At 39.5% G+C, this 14191-nt stretch overlaps 1 protein-coding gene across 2 annotated transcripts in view; it reads right to left on the reverse strand.

Annotated features, from left to right (window-relative positions):
- dysc (whirlin protein dyschronic) overlaps positions 1 to 13115 on the reverse strand; it is a 161950-nt gene extending 148835 nt beyond the window's left edge. The window contains exon 1 of one of the 2 annotated variants that reach the window (XM_076367022.1): positions 12752 to 13115. Coding sequence is in view for 1 of the 2 variants with exons in the window: in XM_076367023.1 (XP_076223138.1) it covers positions 12322 to 12359 (38 nt within the window). In the remaining variant the exon portion in view is untranslated. Of the gene's footprint in view, positions 1 to 12321; positions 12441 to 12751 lie in introns of those variants that run through there. The other variant, XM_076367023.1, reaches the window with a different exon arrangement.
- Between the last annotated feature and the right edge of the window lie 1076 nt (positions 13116 to 14191).

The following is a 14191-nucleotide window of genomic DNA, read 5'->3' on the forward strand; positions in this document are numbered from 1 at the left end:
CGCGTTTCACACGCACAGAAAAAATCGCAGTTGAGTTTACATTAATCCCCATCTAAACAGCTTCTCCCTGTCTTAAAATCGAACGTGCTAGTAACGACTCGGTCCGTTTATAAAATTACGTTTTCTCACGGGGGAATAAAATTGTACGGAAACTCCCGATAGCTCGAACGTCGGGGGGAAACAAATGTATCGCCGCCACCTTCGAGAAACTTAACGCCGTTTATCCCGATATCCGGCGTCGTTGCCAGTTAAAAAGGGGAAGACAGGTTTCAATTATGTTAAACGGGATCGTTACTCGATCGGTGACAGGAACCAGTTCTTCTCCCGACCGCAATTAGTCTTGCGCATTGGCGAAATCAACATTAACGGATTTAATCCTTGTCAGGGCGGACGGACACGTGCACGTGGCTAATTCGATTATCGAAAGAATTAGTTGAACAAGCTTCAATTAGATGGAGAGGGTTTTGCATATATTTTATCTATTTACGATGGGTTCGTACAAACTTGACACTAGATCTACCGGGCAGTAAAATTGATTATTCTTTATTTTCTTATAACATTTATAAAAATATATGTATTGAGTTTTCAATTTCTTTATATTCAAGTTTGTACTTGTCTAAATCAATTTATTGAATAATTTCTTGGAAAACTGTTTGTGCTTTTTCATAACTTCGAAGGAAGAAGCCCGAAATGGGTCATTTTTTTCCGTGTGGTAGTTCTAGTGTTAAATACAAAAGTTTTACATTCCTATTTCGTTGACTGATGCCTGTCAAATTTTACCTACTGGGATCCGGAGAATCGGATTGTCAATGCCAACACTTACTATTTTGAAATTATACCCTTCTACAATGCATCGAACACGTCGCCGATATTAGCAAAGTGTTTCCATTGCAAGCCGATAGGTAAAATGTTAAAATATCTTCACAGTTCCAGCAATATTTATTATTTCTACTGTAGTCTTAATTTCTCGTATTAACGAGACGTTTCGTTTGAACTTTGGAAATGCAGAATTCATGCGGAATTTGGAGTTACGTTTATAGAAGGTACTCTAACTGGAGTGAAATTTTCAATCTCAGTTTACAACGAAAAGGCAAAAGCCAGAAGATAAAAGATATCTACAGAAAACAGAAATGAGAATGGGAATGCAGAATTTCTAAGGAATTTCTGAATTTTTTAACGTATATCCTTATCTGTGTCCCGCAAAACATATTTTTCTAGAAAATATGGCGCACACAGAAAATGGTGTACACGGTACTCAACGTGTCAACCACGTGCGCACACGTTGTACGGATTTTGAAAAAGAAAAGAGTGAAGAGGGAGCGAGAGAGAGAGGAGGGAATCGGCCTCTCTTTCCCTTTCTCTCTCTTTCGTCCTCCGCGAAAGAAAACAGAACGATTCAGCGGCGGCCACTCGCCTACCGCGACACCAATTAAGCCTTGAAATATTGTACACACGCGGCTACGCGAGCATGCAAACACCTTTAACCCAATTTACCCGGTACAAAGATTTCGTAAGCGATAACGTTTCAAATCGAGGGGCTCTCTTAATTTCTACTTGCCCGAGTGTTGCCCTTTTCGACGTTTCGTTAACGGTCTGCTAACCGCAATCATTTTTCTAAATAATCTTGATCCATTCACAGCCGAGCGCTCTGAAACTTCGTTGCACTCTGTTGGCGGTGATTCGAATAGAATAGGTGGATTGTTCGATCTTTGTGGAAATTCGAGTTTTCGAGAATGCGAAGAAAAATTAGGATTGAAAATGATTTTTCCTGATAGATATTATAAAATGCTCTTTTCGTATCATGTGCGTTTTCTGTAACTTTTACTTTCGAATTTCCTGTAAGGGCATACAAATTAAATTGATATCTTTTATAATCGTCAATTATTGATTATCTGCATTTGCGGTGATTATGGTGAATTCTAATTAATAATTGTGAGTAGTAACTTGCAATGGAGTTAAAGCTTGCATTTTAATCATTATTCTTAGTGTGTAATGATATTATATTGTAATTAACTCTGACGAATAAATATTGTTTTACGAATGTCCTGAATCATATTTTAAGGAAGTGTCCAAATATCTCTTTTATCACTTTTAACTTAATCATTGTTTCAAGATTGTATTACAAGCTTCTGTTCGTCATATGGTATTATAACATTGTTATTAATACCTATCTGTCTACATATTTCAAACTCCAAAATATCTGTTTACTTATTTTATTTTTTATTTGAGTTTATTTTAAGACGGTCACATGAACAGTGAAGTCATCAGTGACCACCATCATTTGGATGCATTACAAAAGAAGAATCTGTATTTACATCGAAATTCGCTATCCGCTAATCAGCGAAATGGGGAAAAGGGGGAAAGAAGACTTCTACAGCAAACCTTGTTCTCCGAACAAGATTACATTTGTTCGGGCGTGATCGTAAAATCGTCGCTACTCTGCCGTCGTTTTTTTTTTTTGCTGGGCTGACGCGGATAGACTGAGGGGAACAAAGCTGCCTGAAAATCCCTGAACGTCGCGGGACTCGACAAGCAGATCCAGCCAATCGCCACTTTTGTTCCCGAGTTCTTTTTTTTTTGTTCTCCTCCTTCTCCTTCCTTTTTTCCCTGCTTCCAGAATAAAAACATTCCCGGGATTGGCTGCGAACACTGCCGGTCCCGGGCTCGCATTGTGCGACGTCCACGGACCTCGAAACAATGTTTTCACCCCCCGTCGAGCCGTTCGATCGAGTTAGAACGGCCTGATTCACTCGCGGCCCGTGACGCGTGACTTCAGAATTTTGAATTTGAATTTCGAAATTGGAAAATTTTATTTCGATATTTTATAGACGCGAAGGAACAATATAGTTTTCGTTGAAACTTTTTTCCGCTGTCTCTCACCGTGTTTAAGATAATCCGCAGGAAAGAAAAATTTGCATTTCAAGGGGTGGTTACACCCTTTCAATATGAAATTTGACAGGAAATAAAATTGCAATGTATTAGGCTTGATTTACTCTACTTATATACACAATTTCATCATTTCTTGAATTTCCGGGTGCGATATCTTTCCTTGTGAGCCGGGAAATGAGTTCGGCCGGTTTTGCTTTGCACGCGATTTGAAAGAATTCTGGATATAAATACACTGTACAGTGTGTGTGCGCAATGATTTAATACTTTAACACTTTGCTGAATAAACATTGATCATATCTCCCATCCGGTCGAGATAGTTTTCTTAATGAAGCAGAAACTGAGAAGTCAAGATTCTTCATGAAGATTGCTCTACTATATTTCTTAATCTCGTACATGTAATAGAATTCGGTTCGTTCAATACGCCACCAAGAAACTCAATGTTTACGTTTATGAAAAATTGACATGGCAGTCAAAGTGTTAACCGTTTGAAAGTTACGGATTTCCGCATAAATCTGGTCGAATAGTGCTAAACTTCGCGATCGCATTGATAAGAAATCAGTAACTTTGTATTATCTTCCTTCATTTTGCACAACTTATTTGTTTATGTAAGATTGCAATATCAATCAATTTTTTCGTAACAACGTTACGCGTAAAAATGAAACGAACAGAATCATTTAACACTAAAACCACCGAGCAGTTAAACTGACTTTCTTAAAATCCTCTATAGAAACTCCAAGAGTGTATCTATTGAAGCTCTAATTCATTTACAATTCAATTTGCGTATTGCTAAATGAATTTTTTTAATAACATTTCAGAGAAATATCTGTTACCTTTTTAATAATTGCAAAAAGAAGAAACCAGAAATGGGTCGTTTTGACTCGTCTGGTAATTTTAATGTTAATATCAAAAGCATTCCTCATGTTTAATTCTTTGAAGTCCTGAATAAAACATTTCAATTCTTCAAAAATTTTCCTTTACCCGCATCACGAGCGCAAAAATGGACTAAAAGGAGGCGGAACAAAGGAAGAAAAAAGATTGCAAGAGATGATTCTTAATGCCAGAACGAGATCCAGCGGGAACAAGATGGCGGCGCGGCGGTCACGTGACGCGGGCCACACTGCCGAATCGTAAAAACGCGCGGTCCCGTCCCGAAGACGCCATACAGCGGGTCCCATTACGAGAGGCAATGACATTATAAAATTCCTTATTAATATATCGCCGGGGATCACGGCGAATTTACGAGCGGAAAGGTACCAGTCCCAAGAAAGCATCAGCCGTGCGTCGAGTCGTCCGCCGAGAGGTCCCCAATATTTTATGCGGGGATCATGAATACGTAATAGCAACGCGATCAACGTCGAAAGCAATTTCAGGTAACTTTTATTAGCCCGCGTCTGCGAGGAATCAAGGCGTGGACGAGCTGACGGTGAATGAGGGGAAAGAGAGGTAGGACACGAAGCCGAAACGCAGAAGCGGGGCTGGGGGTTCATAGCTGCGGCCCAAACAAAGTCCGAAAATCCGCTTTGTCCGCCTAAGCTGATTTGCAATTTAAATTGGCCGGAATCGTCTCGTTTATACGTTCTCCTGGTCGAATGAATAATTGGAAGTTAATTCTGAATTTCAGTGGAAACAATTGTGAAAAAAAATGGGAAAGGATTATCGCGCTGCTAGATGTGTTCAACGACAATGTAACGACAATAGCATTAGATCTACCAAATAAAATGGAGTTTTACTATTATGCCTGAATGAGAATTTATGAGTTTTATTATTATAAATGAATTTATGACGACTTGACCATTTTGAGACCGTTTTCGAATACGTAAGTGGTAGTTGAAATTTGATACGGCTTCTTTTGAGTCTTAATCAAAGACAAAATCGCGATGCTGACGCGTCTATCATAACGAACTATGTTAAATAGTGAATTCCCAGGATCTTGAACTGTAAGCTACAATTCTTTTTAAGTTTCTAATACGTTTGAAAATATGTCTGGACAAATGTGTACTAACCGTTTCGAAGTGTTAACACTAACCTTACCGAGGACTGTTCGAACGATCGAATTTAAAGTTCTTCGTTTTCTTTTGTTCATTTACCTTTGTATCAGTTCCTATGTTGTCCGATTAATCAGTTTTTCAATTTTTGTCTTTCCTTTGTTTCTGTTTCCTAAAAGAAACTGATCATCCAACTCGTTTGCCTTTATTTGGCAGCCAATTATTTGAATAGTTACGGTGGGAAATGTACAGGTATGGTTAGCGTTATAGAATCGATTAGGATTAAAAGACACCGTCTCGTTGGAGCGAAGAATTTTTATTGAATATTTCACGCGGAATATATAGCTCTAGTCAGACTGGTGATTTGTCGGTCGGAATAAGGTTCGGGCACACCAGTGGAGCGGCACACGTGTTAAATTAATATTAACGATAATACAACACTATTAATTCTACCGCCACGCTGACCCTCCATTACGGAAACTCTCAACAAACAACTGCGAATGAGTGGCGACCGACTAACTCGAAACTACGGTTGCGCATCGTATTGTAAAACCGCGTGCATTACTGCCCCACCCGTCGAAACTTTCGATATTAAGTGGAACTTTATTGCAAAACACATCATGTAACCATTTACCGGCCGCATAATTATAATACGGTATGTGGATCACCGTGACTTGTAGATTTATTTTCGAAAAGGTCGTTGTTCTAATGCTATCTCGACAACATTCATTACTACACGGTGCATTGTTATCAAAGTCTCGTGTGCGAAGTTTCACGAGTTCCTAATGCTCCTCCCTCGACACGAATAAATTTGACTACTCAATTGTCGGATAAATAAAGAACGATTCCATCAACTTTGAAACACACAATGCATTGATGTACACATGCCTAGAAGTCTCAATCTACTCACTATCACATCTACACATCTCACTACACAATAAACATCATAGAATTCGATCCAACTTTCCTTGATACTGTAAGATTTATGTAGAGCAATATACAGGTCGCATTAAACTTGGTGAGCATAATTCTGTAGTCGAATGGGAGACAAAAGTGATGAATGAAAAATTCATGGAAGCATGCATCGTATCGTGTTACTAATATCGAGGATTAAGCTGTTCATTTACCAAAGTGATAAACTGTCCACAATGAAGGTTACAATATTTTAAAGAAATTACATATACAGCTAGAGAACGAATGAAACGTTTGATTATTAAAATTTGTAGAAACATTCAGAAAGTCGAGTTGGTTGCTTTGATCCATAATTGAATTAGAAATATTATCCGAAGATCATTTTGCAGTTAGAAAATTCATTGAAACTGAGTTCGTGCGGAGGCTAAGTCGCTTCGTAAGGTCGACCGCGACGCGATAGATCGATCGACCCGCCACAGTATCGGAAGAACGCGATACGGGATGCTGAGTACGTGGTCAGAAGGGGTGGGTGGCGGCGGTGGCTAATAATAAAAGTGAAGGAATATTTCCTGTACTCGCACTGTCAGCAGGACGGGAACAAAATGATGGATAGAGGGGGGAAAGGGTGACGAACACGGATAAAAGCGGGCCGAGACCTAGAAATTGATGGTAACAAAGGGGTGGAAGTTGGGGAACGCTACGTTCGCTGTTCGACAGTCGCGAGAACGCGGACAGTGGAATTATGAAGGAATCCTAGGCAATGAGTGGATCGATACGAACTATATTCGTATAAATCTACAATTGAGCCGTTCATTGGCTCAACCGATTAACTCCACTTTTCAAATGTTTTGAAATTTTATCGTCAATGCGCTCGATTAGTTCCTACCTCTTTCTAATTAAAATAAATTCTCTATTGTTGGGTTTAGTTCCAGGAAATTACAAAAATTCTTTTGTTCATATCCACTTACAATAATGGTATTACTAGAAGGATATACTACTTTATGCAATTTACATGGTTGTTGGATGAAGACTATACCTGTAATAATAAAGTAAGATACATTCTATAATGTTTATTTAATCTTCCACTTAAAGGGAAATTTGTAAAGTCAGTATACCGAATTGCATCATTCTTTTTGCTCTCTGTTGTATGGAATTATTCGATTTGGCCATTGAGTGGCTCAACTCTCGTGGACTAATTTGGACTATATGTTGGGGCTAAATGAAAATTAAAATTCTAACGATACAATTTGTTGACTGAAATAAGGATGATCAACGATAATTTTAGGAACGTAAAACTGATAGTAAATTATTTTCTCATATTTCTAGATTAGAAAAATATTTTTCGTGTTTACGTTTTTTATAAAGTGATATCAAGTGATGGATAAAATAAAGACACCATTTGAGTTTGAATTTGTAAATTTTCGGGGGAACAGAGAGAATCACTTTGCTTATAATATCAACTCGGACTCGTAGCTGAAACTTTCTATTCGTTATAATAGATACGATCATACATTATTCAGAAGAAACATACTATTTTCAACTTATGAATATTTAAACGTTACAGTAAATTTACTTTCACGATGAATATATTGTTTCCTTTCCTGCAGTGCAACCGAAGCAACTCTCACGTGTATAAATTAGATGGAACATCGTGAAGCAAGAAATCAACGCCAATACTTACTTTTACTAACTACATAGTTTATATAATGATGATTAAAATGAGATGCTTGTTTGTCCTGTCAATCACTCTAACGAACACTAAAGCAAGCAACAATGGCATCGAAACTTGTCACAATATTACCTTAACAAAAAAAGCCTGTTACAATTCATCTCCAAAACAAGCACACAATAAAGAAGTATCAACAGTGAAAAATAAAAAATCAATGAAATTCTTAAAGAAATTGAAGACTATGTACAATTATTTCTTATTAAACCTTATATGTTAATATACCCCGTTTAACTAAAACGAGCAATACAAAATCGGAAAGAATGAAGAGTTCGAATAAAAAGTACATAATATACTTTGTTACAATTAACGAATTTAACAAAACATGCAACTCAATTGTGATTTTCAGATTCAAGTTGTAGATACCCAGTTCACTGAGTCGTGTAATGTCTTTCACTCTTTCACATTTCAAACACGCCATCATCCTACCTTCCACTGTAAATCAGTTTCCTTTATAACACGTGTTTATCGTTACCTCGAACAAACTGCACTATACACCCCCACAAAAAGTGAATGTCCCCCATTAATATCAAATAAACAAATAACACGGACAAGGAAACGTCGAAGAAAATAAATATAGAATCACCGATGGTAGATATAGTCGACGGGGGTTGATCGATCGCGATAAGGAACAGCTTTGCGAGAAAATAAACAGGAAAACGCTGTCGAAATACTCATCGCGAAAAACTGGGTAAGCTAAATGGAAGAATGAAAGGAATGACGGAAACAATGGGCGAGTCTCGCCTAAAAAAAAAAAGAAGGAAACAAGCTTGAGCCTCGATCGAGAAAAAAAGAGGGAGGGAGGGGGTTGGAGGCCGGGAGCGGGAAAGGGTGAAAAGATGTAGGAAAAGTGCCAAAGTAAAACGAATAAAAAGTCTGGTAGGAAAGTGGAGTAGAGTGTGGGCGTAACATTAAGAGGAAATAATAGAGAAAGGACGGAGGGACGAGGGGGAGGAGGAGGAACGAGCTCGCGCGGGTAGAAACAATATATACAAATAAAAATGCAACCGAGCCCCGGAAAGGGGGGTGAAAAAGAAACGGACAAAAGAACAGAAGGAACGGACGGACAGAAACGCGGAGCAAGGTAAAAATGAAGGGTAGAAATGGACGGTAGCGGAATATTAAGGAAATACTATATAGCTGAAACTTCTCGACGAAGGGTAGGGCCCAAAGAAACGGAAAGAAAAACGAAACTTCGAGCTAGGCTCGCTCGAAGCGGAAAAAATGATTCGGGAGGAGGAAACGAGGGATGAAAAGATAAATTACCGCGGTGTTTGATTATAGTGATTCGTGTTGGATTTGAAACTCCTTTTAATAGTTAATTATCTACTTTTCCGACTAGATGTGCATTTCTTTCTCGTTATGGTGTAATTTTTTATAGCTTGATATATGTTGGGTGTATTTGTTCAACGTTCAGTGTGTATACATTGGCTGATTTTGTCGTACAGCTTATGAGAGGTTTTTGAAACTAAATTCTACGGTTACCTGGTAAAAAGCGCACCCTGCGTTATAATAAATAAGAAAAGTATATTAATAAGAATGTGAATATAGGAGATCCTAAAGTTACACTTTAATGATTTATGAATAGCGTTGAAAATATATTTATAATACATATAGAATGTTAATTGAATAATACACAATTACTGCATTTACAGAACATCTGAACAAAAGAAAATTACACTGAATTTTTACGAAATTTTTAATCTAAATGAAACTACGATTTCGCGAAGATATTTGCAATGCAAGCGGTTGTGTAATGTAAATGAAAAATTTTCATTTAAAAATTTCGATAAATATTCTTCCGTGTTCGTAGAAAAGCATGCACATAATTATAAAAATGTAGACATACATCAAGCATGGTAACAATGGAAAGGTAAGGGATCAAAAATATATTCGAATATCGAAGAAAGGGTGGATTATTAAGAGTGATCAAGAAGGGGGTAAAAAAGAGAAAGTGGTGAAAAACGGCGACTAAAAGTACATGCACGATCGAATCTTGGCGGAAGCGGTACGTGATGAACGAGTGAGGTATAAAACAGAGAAACTAGGAGGGTTGGAATGCGAGGGATGAGGGTTGATATCCACTTGACTTTGGACTGAGTAACTCGTGGCCAAGAACACAACCTAGACGAAGGCAAAGACCAAGAGTGGGATGAAAACGAACGTGGGGATTCGCGAGACGCAGATATTCGGTCGAAACAAGGGTGCGACGGGGTGGTTTTCCAGAAACTGGAAGAAACTCTCAAAAGTACCGGAGAATTAAGTACGTAGCCCGGTGGAAACTTTAATCGAACGCAGCTGATAATTCCCACGACTCACTTCTTCGATGATTACGAGCGTGACAATGGAAATAACTTTAACGGTCGATTTTACTGAAACGTTCGATTCAACAATCTTTATTTAAGAGATTATGCGAAAGTTTCTAGGATATGAATTTTTGAAAGTAGAGCATCCTTCTTTCATGAACGGCTGCGATAATTTAACCAGGAAATTGTCCTAAATTCGACTAGAGCACGTATTTAATTAATTCCTCGAAAATTTGTATACGCGTATAAAGTTTCGCAGTCTAATTATAAGTTATGTTAGAGTATTTTGAGACGAAATATCTTCTTTTCCGTGCTCATGCTCTAATGTTTTAAGCGCCATTTGATCTGACCGCGAAATTTCTAGTGCTAACCCCGGTGTTTAGTGAAATTATAACGCGTATTGAGTAGGTAATGATGCTGAAGAAACTCTAGGAAGTTGCTGAAGGTCGTAAACAGATATTGTTCATGTGAAGCTCCATTGGTCGTAGTTATTTTATGGTGCGGCGATAAAAGTATTGCGAAATAAGTGGTCTGTGTGAAAAGGGACGTGCTCAGCGGAAAGAGAATGCATATTGATATCTTATGGGTAACACTGTACATGTGTACAAGTAAAAAAGAACAGTTAATATCTAACAACATTAATAATATAGATATAAATTATAAAATAACTTTTACTGTAGTTTTTTGAAAACTAAGTTAAATATTCGCTTGATAAATAATAATTGAGTGAATGTTGGGACGGTCGCGATACGAACGGAATATTCATGAATTTTTCCGATTCAAGAAAATAACGAGGAAGAGAATAAAAATTACAACAAGATTGAACGTGGATGAATGAAATTCACGGTTGAATGTCAATTTCAAGTAAAATCGGAAAGACACAGTATATACTGTAACGTTTACAGGACACTTGTAGCGTGACTGAGTGCGCCAGCACTCTTCCTCGATGAAAGCAGTGTCTCTTTCATAAATATTTTTAAACTGTTCACGAGGTTATTGATTTCACAGCGGCGTCATGCAATTTTTCATATCGCCGAGCAACAATGGAACGCTGCGTGATTATTTTGCAACAAAACCGATAGAACGGTACCGTGATCGTTCGATGAAAGCCCCTAAAAGACGAAGTGGCCTTCGAACAGCGGGTCGTCAAATTGAACGGTAACTAATTACCCAAAAGAATCGACGAAATTTCAATGTTTCTTACGAACACACAACGATGGTCGTCCCCAAAGTTTCATCATTTAAAATAAAGTCGAACCGTATCATAACCGTTATCCCCAAAGGACACTTGTAACTCTGCAAAAAGTTAAGAACCGTTTCAAAGAATCATCAAGGATCCTCATTGAAAAGATGCAAGAAAAATGATTCGAGAAGTTATTTTCAAAGTCGTTTACATGTTTAAAGTGTAGCAAGTCGTGCAGAAGGCTTTACGAATTAGAGACTCGAACGCAATCGAAGAACTTTATCATTATAAAACGGAATGTTCGTTTTCAAAGATGTTCTTCTTGAAGAATATATATCTACAGATACAAAATTCAGTATCTGAAAGAATATTTTCCAATGAATCACTAAATACCGCATAAAATCTGTCAAGTTTTGAATACTTTTTGTACAAAAACATGCTAAGGAATCATTAAACGAAAGAATTACATAGCACACGAAAGCTCTCAACGCTTAAGGACACAAATTCAAACGAGTCCTTCAGGAACTCTACACAGAAAGACCATCGATAAACTTCGATCAAGGACGGAAACTGGATAAACCCTGCATTGGAATCGCGCACAACTTTCTCAAGACAACGAAACTTTTAACAGAAGCTTGCATCAGCGACCAGGTTTATCAAGGACACTTCTCAGAAAGATCATCGACAATTCCGACCAAGGACAGAAACTTGACACATTTCACATCGTGAGCCGTAATGTCTCAAAGATTTCAAAACTTTCATTCGAAGCGTATACCAACAGACAAGTTCCCAAAATCTCTGCTCAGAAGGATCATCAATGAAGTCTGATCAATATCACGAACTAGAAGAGTCCCGCAGCAGAATCACGTAAAGCAACGTTCCAAAGACTGAAACTTTCAATGGAAGCTTACTTATCAACAGTCAGTTCTTCGAAGATTCTACCTACATCATAAATAAACTCCGATGAAATACACGAACTAGAAGAACCTCGCAACAGAAACGCACAGAACAGCCTTCGAAAATCTCTCTGTAGCTTACTCCTCAATCGCCAGGATTTCTTCAAAGGTTACCGAGAAAGATCATCGATAAACCAGTGTCACAACGTGAATACTGTCAGAGAATGCTACAGCTCGACGTTCCGCAGACTAAAGCTCTCAGCAAGTTCATCAACAAACTTTTTCAAGAACTCTACCGTAGATCATCATCGTCTTCCTTCTCATCTTTCATACGACGACGATTCGCTGTTCATCGATACGGTTACGCGGAACCAATCGAAACTATAAACAAAGCACACATTGAAAGACCCCTTTTGCCCCGTACCGTCCCGCTAGACGTTGAGTCATCCCTCTACAGTGCATACTCGCATCGTAACCCAGTACCCTGCAATCTCGGTATCAAGAGCGTCTCCAAGTGCACCAGAAGCATCGAAGGGAATCGCGACCGATGAACGGTTACACTGGAACCGCGTCGGCGGTTGATCCGGCGGCGAGCCGAAACCCGACAACGCGGCCTCGCCGCGGGGCGGAAGCCTAGGAACACCCTGGCGTGCTCTTCGGGTCGGGGGTCGTTTCGAATTTCGCGTCGCGGGGGTGAGCGTCTGCCATCTCGCGCCACCGCGGTTCTCCTCCGAAATCGTCGGTCCGGGTCACGGCGTAAAGAGCGGAGAGGCGCGCAAGTTTGCTCCCCGCGGGCCCTAGTCTCTTCGGGCTTCAGGGGTTCGGTTGCGTGAGCCCGTGTGTCGAGAACTCACGTTTCTCATCTCGCAGCGGAGGGTACGTGCTCACGTGCGGCCGTCCGATCGTCGCACGGTCGTTGCACCGACGAGGGTGCCCGTTCTGCCAGTGTCCGGTGCGTCGGCGACGGTGACGGCGAGGGCGGTATCAGGGTGTACGGGCACGAGCACCAACACCGCGGCGACGTGGAGGATGCTGATCGAACGCGACGCTCGCGGCTGGAAACGAACGACGACGGCGGCGGCGAGGACGACGGCGACGACGACGACGACACGCGAAACACGGAATGGCGAGCACTCGGTGCAATCGCGAAGCACACGCGGCCGACGAGCATCGCCCCAGCTCGGCACCAAGCTCACGACTGCCACTCTAGACCGAGGTCCTAGCTGGGGGTTGCTTCGACGAGAGTTCACCGGTTCAATCGGTGGGCTAGGGGTGGCTTCCGAGGGGAGGGGGATGCGCTGCTGAACCAACCACAGCGCTATCTGCTGGCTCGTCGGAGAACACACGGACGTAGGGAAAGCGCAAGCTCGGTGGTTCATAGCGAGGGTGAGGGTCGGAGCAGGTTTTCTGTTCTACTTCAGAGAGAATGTTTTTTGGTCTGTTTTTGGTGGGAAGGCTTTTTCTGGAACTTTTTACTTCTGCAGGTTTTGTGATTGGATTATTCTTCGGTTCTGCCTGGTGACTTTTTGATTGCGCGGAGATTTATAAATTGGCTTGGATTAGCGGGAGAAAGCGAAAGTAACGAATTACAAAAATGTAGATGTTTTCTGGTCCCCCGGTTCTGTGTTTGGTGTTTAGTGAATGGTTAGAGCTTGAAGATTGAGTTGGGTGAAATTTCCGGAGATGTTTGAGTTAATATTTGAAGTTGATAGGATGTTTTAGCGATGTTGAATATTTTTAGGAATGTTTGTGCGAAATATTTTGGAATTGGAGAATGTTTCGAGCGATGTTCGAAATGTTGAATGATTGGTTGGATGACGCTTGTTACATAGAAAATGCATCAAGCAATGTTTAAAGTATTCGATGATTTAATATTACGATAAAATATTTGAGTACAACTATTAGAACGTGTTAAAATTCAATGTAAGTTGAAATATGTGCAAACTGAATGGAGTTGACTATTTTACTTTTGGTATACTTGAAAGATTAACTTAATTTAGTAAGTTGTATTTATGATATAAAATATGTATCACTGAGTACATATTAATTATAATGTTGTTTTAACAAGCATTATACTTTAATTGCAGTGGTATCATTTTTTGGTATTAAACTAGGACGTTAATTCTCTTGGGGTGAAGTGTCCTTCAATGATGCGGCTTGATTATAGTCGTATTTCGATTGACGATCTGTATAGGAGAGTAGCAAATTTAAAAGACGAAGTACTAATAATGCAGTATTATATTATATAAATAAATTCAGAATAACCACGTGAAAGTTGATAATGATCTGAAAAT

This window comes from Nomia melanderi, chromosome 4 (assembly GCF_051020985.1).
Source record: "Nomia melanderi isolate GNS246 chromosome 4, iyNomMela1, whole genome shotgun sequence".
NCBI lineage: Eukaryota > Metazoa > Arthropoda > Insecta > Hymenoptera > Halictidae > Nomia > Nomia melanderi.